Raw genomic sequence first — 5,135 nt, 5'->3', positions numbered from 1 at the left:
TTCCTGATCTATGTTATATTTGCTATTTCATTAAAGGTGTGATTTTAACTGCACTTTCTGTCTCAGCCTGGTTCATGGTTCCCAGACAGCCTTACCTATGATTGACTTCTGCACTCTGCATAATTTACTCCTGACGTCTTCACTATCCGTTACATACTACTGACCTCTACATTCTGCATTACTTGCTATTGACCCCTGTACTCTGCGTTACACACTACTGACTTCTGAACTCTACATTACTTACTCTTGCCTGCATACTTCTAACCCCTGCCCTGTGCGTTATTCTCATTTTGAAGTCAACGGATGGCTATCACTCGCTTAGTGAAGGAAAATATTCAACATCTCTGGAAAAGTCTTCCTGGTGCAACTTTTTATCGGTTTGCTGCAAACATTCTATCAATATTGGGCTCCACATATACTTGTGAGCATAAAACATCAGAAAAGAAGCAGGCTTATGGATGAGAATTTCTCTGCAGAGCTATGTTGTAATTTCAGCGGCCATTATGATTCATTGCCATTATGATTCTTAAAATATATTCTATAATTGCAGCTTTTCCCGACTTTCTAGGATGGCTTAATTCACACTTTTACTTATTTTGTTTGTTCGTGTTCTACTGTTTTGCACTGATCAAATTGTTCACAAAAGAGCCACTGAAAAAGATTAGAGTGATTATATGTTATTTTATACTGCTCCAATAAATGAAATGCTCTTATGTGTGCAAAATTCAATATGTGTATCTGTTTCTACAGTATCTGTAATTTAAGTACAAATTCTACTGTGTGGCTCTTTGGACATTGAGGGCTGCACTTGAGGTCCTCTACATCCTCCAAGTTGACCACCTCTGCTTTAGAGTAACTATCCAGCCTTACTCCATCAGTTTCCCTTTGATAAATGCATCAAGTCCTGGTTACATAATATTGCCCTTCAGTGTACTCAACCTCTCCTCACCACTGTGCACCACAAACCTTCTCTGCTCTTCAAAGGGCATTGCTTAAAGGGTATCTAATGTCAAGACTTTTTCTCTAACTTTTGAATATAGTAGGGAAGGATTAGAAGCTCTCAGGATTTTTTTTTTGCTCTTTGTGTCCCAGCTAGGAAGATTCATCCTTTCTATTTGTAGGCAGCTGCAGTCTATAGTCTTCATTGCAGGTGGTGCTTGTCTGTAGCGGCATGGCGACTGAAGGAAGAAGTTGGGATAAACTGGGTTTCTCTATCCTTCTCTGTCCTTGGTTCCTTGGAGCAGTGATCTGGTTGGATGCGCTGGATCCAGGTGACCCTGGTGGCCATCTTGGGTCATGAAGAGTCTTTTTAGGCCTCTACCCTTGGGTTTTCAAGCAGAGGTTCCAGAGGAGTAGGGAAAGGATAGGGTCTAGGTCTGCATCTTCAAAATGGATAAAGCAGCCAGGCTGCATTCCACCCTCATTGTCAGATGTTGTCCACCTCTCAAGCCTACACGCTGCTGACTCTCTACTCTGGACTGTTGTAAGTGTCCCACTCAGGTGAGCTTCCCCACAGGGCTTGTTGTACTGTTTCACAAGTTCCTCAATACATTGTTTTTGTCAATTGGGGACTCTGCGTAATTTCTGCCGCTGCACCACACTACACCTACCCAAAATGTCTGTCCTAGTGACCATTTTCACTGGGGTTGAAGGTAATGGGACATTCTGAGTTATCACTACAAAACATGTATAGAAGGGAAGTATTCCAATTGGGACACATCTGTCTAAGAGGTGATTTCCCTAAATTTGCAGAGAATTCCTCTCACTTCCTGTTGTGTTTACAGGAAGGGAAATAAAAAGAAATCTTAATGGGACAGAGATGGCAAAAATACCAACCTGACAGCTGTATTAATCCAATACATATCCAAAATGTAAAAAAAAAAAACACATATTTTTTTCACTTTTCAATTCCTGTTTCCCAGACAAGCTTTTCTCTCTTCCTCCCCTTGGTCCTTTTTGCTCTTTTCCCCCTCCTTCCCTTTTTCTTTCTCAATTCTCTTTTTGGGTGTATAATCAAGTAGGCAGCCCTTCTTCCTATGGAACTATGTAATGTGCCCTTATGACATTAAATTAATGCACTACTTACTCTTTGCCCCCGATTCGAGGAGACCAAGGCCAGTCATGTGGCCATTTGGGCTTGTTCTTATACTTTGTTTTATATGCTGTAACTTTGTAAGCTTTGCCTCTCGTTTTATTGTACCCTGTGTTGCTTTTGCATTGTCTATTATTTACCCTGCAAAACTCAATATAATTCTTTGTAAATCAAAATGGAAAAAAAAAAACTTTTTTTGGCTTGGGATCCACTTTTAATTCTGGGCTTTGTGACGTCTACATTTACAAGACTGCTGTGCCCAATCTTCTGGACTACAGGGAGGAGGGGGTGTCATCAATTTGCTTTGACCCCTTGTAGTTTGCATGAACAGAGCATCTTGCTGGGTCTATAGACACTAAATCCACCCACCCCCACTGTTGTGACAACCTCATTGATTTTTGGGACATGTAGTCCCATAGTGGCAGTGCATGTCACTACTGTGTTTCACTCACTCCTTCTCCTGGAACTGCCTAGGCGAATGACTGAGTTATCCAAGTCATGTAATCATCACAATGAAATTATGTTAAAGATATTTAGAGGCAAAAAATACAAACAGGCAAAGAGCAAGCAGGAGGGAACTGGACTGTGTGATTAGCATGTTTTCTGAAACTTGGCTTAAATGGCATACATTCATAATGTGATGTTGTCAATTCGGAGATACACAGTTAATACTTACTGCATATAGCCTTTGGGCATCCTCGCCAGCACGTCTTTCATCAATTTCTAGGCCTTCATCCCGATTTGCCTACAAAGAAATGAAAGGGACAATTATAAAAGGGCATTTTTGTCCCTTCCATATTGCTATAGTTCTCAATTAAATTTTAGTTTATTTGTCAATTATTAGTAAGGTCCAAGGACAAAGTACCAACATACTCCTGAATCCTGCATTCTGTATGAAACACACTCCTGATTCTTGCACTCTGTATGAAACACACTCCGGAATCCTGCACTCTGTATGAAACACACTCCTGAATCCTGCACTCTGTATGAAACACACTCCTGAATCCTGCACTCTGTATGATACACACTCCTGAATCCTGCACTCTGTATGATACACACTCCTGAATCCTGCACTCTGTATGATACACACTCCTGAATCCTGCACTCTGTATGAAACACACTCCTGAATCCTGCACTCTGTATGATACACACTCCTGAATTCCGCACTCTGTATGATACACACTCCTGAATTCCGCACTCTGTATGATACACACTCCTGAATCCTGCACTCTGTATGAAACACACTCCTGAATCCTGCACTCTGTATGATACAAACTTCTGAATCCTGCACTCTGTATGAAACACACTCCTGTCCCCGGATCTCTGTATGATACACACTCCTGAATCCTGCACTCTGTATGATACACACTCCTGAATTTTGCACTCTGTATGAAATACACTCTTGAATCCTGAACTCTGTATGAAGCGCACTCCTGAATCCTGCACTCTGTATGAAATGCACTCCTGAATTCTGCACTCTGTATGAAACGCACTCTTGAATCCTGCGCTCTGTATTGAACACACTCCTGAATCCTGCACTCTGTACGAAACACACTCCTGAATCGTGAACTCTGTACGAAACACACTCCTGAATCCTGCACTCTGTATGAAGCACACTCCTGAATCCTGCACTCTGTATGAAATGCACTCCTGAATCATGCACTCTGTATGAAATGCACTCCTGAATTCTGCACTCTGTATGAAACGCACTCCTGAATCCTGCACTCTGTGCCTATCACATTCCTGAATCCTGTTACACTTTGTGTAGCGTACTCTTCCACAGTTTTGCAAAACCATTTGTAATGGAAGCTTTTTATTCTTTGTTTTAAATGAATGTCATGGGGTTTGTGACACTTGCTTGTGACACAGCAATCAAATCATATTTTATAGGTACAAGGAAACCCAAGTTTTGTTTAACCACACCCCTTAGGCCCCTCCCACCGTTAAGCATTTGGTCACACCCATTTTTTGACGGCGCACTACGCACGCTGCAGGTCACTTCCTTCCTCAAGTGTCCCTCATTCTGAAGTTCAAAAGTTAGGAGGCATGCACATAAGAGGTGCTCTCTGGAGTTGTGCTGCCGTGACTTGCATAGACCTCACATGAAGGAGACCTTGTTAGTCTCTTTCTCAAGATCTAATGTTTAATTTGCATTGAGCTATTTCATTCCAAATTTCACTGTACAGAAGAAATGTAAGACTTCAACAAGAAGAGTTCACAGAGTTCACAGCAAATTTAACTGCAAAAACATTCAATTCACATCACTAAGGTTATACGTTGCACAGTGAGCATTTACCGCCCCTCTTACCAAACCAGTAACATTGCCGACAAATCTAGCCACAGCTATTTTAGGTATTGAGACTGAAGTCCTGAGAATAAGGGAAACATCCCTTATAATACAGGCAATGGGACCCGACTCATCTGTCTGCAGGGATGTTTTCAATAGAATTCTTTTCACTATTCTTGTCTTTATTGAGATTGTCAATGGATACAAACCACAGAATATTTTTTCATGTAAAAAGAGCATTTCAAAATGGCCAACGTTCTTGTTTAACTAGAATGGTTTGTAGTCAATTTTATGTTTAAACATACCCTCACCGGCTTCTTTATAAGATACACCTGTCCAATTGCTTGGTAACACAAATTTACATTTTATCATGGTAACACAAATTGCTAATCAGCCAATCACATGGCAGCAACTCATTGCATTTAGGCATGTAGACGTGGTGAAGACTACTTGCTGAAGTTCAAACCGAGCATCAGAATGGGGAAGAAAGGGGATTTAAGTGATTTGAACGTGGCATGGTTGTTGATGCCAGATGGAATGGTCTGAGTATTTCAAAAACTGTTGATCTACACACAACCATCTCTAAGGTTTACAGAGAATGGTCCGAAAAGGGGAAAATATCCAGTGAGTGGCAGCTGTGTGGACGAAAATGCCTTGTTGATGCAGAGGTCAGAGAAGAATGGGCAGATTGGTTGCTGCAACATTCAGATGGTAGGGTTAGAATTTGATGTAAACAACATGGAAGCATGGATCCAT

At 41.2% G+C, this 5,135-nt stretch overlaps 1 protein-coding gene across 1 annotated transcript in view; it reads right to left on the bottom strand.

Annotated features, from left to right (window-relative positions):
• Positions 1-5,135, bottom strand: part of ANXA13 (annexin A13) — a 48,074-nt gene that overhangs the window by 20,828 nt on the left and 22,111 nt on the right. The window contains exon 7 of the mRNA XM_089677529.1: positions 2,769-2,837. Within this exon, the coding sequence (XP_089533655.1) occupies positions 2,769-2,837 (69 nt within the window). The remainder of the gene's footprint in view (positions 1-2,768; positions 2,838-5,135) is intronic.

Source organism: Staurois parvus, unplaced genomic scaffold (assembly GCF_062004578.1).
Source record: "Staurois parvus isolate SC_StPar_1 unplaced genomic scaffold, SC_StPar_1.0 ptg000187l, whole genome shotgun sequence".
NCBI lineage: Eukaryota > Metazoa > Chordata > Amphibia > Anura > Ranidae > Staurois > Staurois parvus.
The sequence above is the reverse complement of the archived record's forward strand: the minus strand, read 5'-3'. Positions and strand labels throughout refer to the sequence as shown.